This window comes from Penaeus monodon, chromosome 34 (assembly GCF_015228065.2).
Source record: "Penaeus monodon isolate SGIC_2016 chromosome 34, NSTDA_Pmon_1, whole genome shotgun sequence".
NCBI lineage: Eukaryota > Metazoa > Arthropoda > Malacostraca > Decapoda > Penaeidae > Penaeus > Penaeus monodon.
This window is the reverse complement of record NC_051419.1, coordinates 30974139-30974357: the sequence shown is the minus strand read 5'-3', so window position 1 is coordinate 30974357 and position 219 is coordinate 30974139. Positions and strand designations below refer to the sequence as shown.

At 60.3% G+C, this 219-nt stretch overlaps 1 protein-coding gene across 1 annotated transcript in view; it reads right to left on the bottom strand.

The window, feature by feature from the left end:
• The window catches only part of LOC119594717 (transcription factor SPT20 homolog), a gene marked incomplete at its 5' end in the record, with an annotated part of 7339 nt that overhangs the window by 1465 nt on the left and 5655 nt on the right, over nucleotides 1–219 (bottom strand). The window contains 1 exon segment of the mRNA XM_037943776.1: nucleotides 17–176. Within this exon segment, the coding sequence (XP_037799704.1) occupies nucleotides 17–176 (160 nt within the window).

Genomic DNA, 219 nt, shown 5'->3' with positions numbered 1-219 from the left:
ACTTCCGGCCACGTACCACTCATCTTCCTGCTGACGAAGAGCCCCGTGCCGAGAGCCGTGAAGAACATGATGAAGACGATCTTCCAGCGCCGGGACAACCGCTTCAGTGAACACCGCCCTTTCAGTTTGGAGACCGCGGCAGGGGTTAGGACGCGAGGGCTGCTGGAGGTCAGGATCTGCAGAAGGGGGGGAAGGGGGGGGCGATAATACAGATAGCGA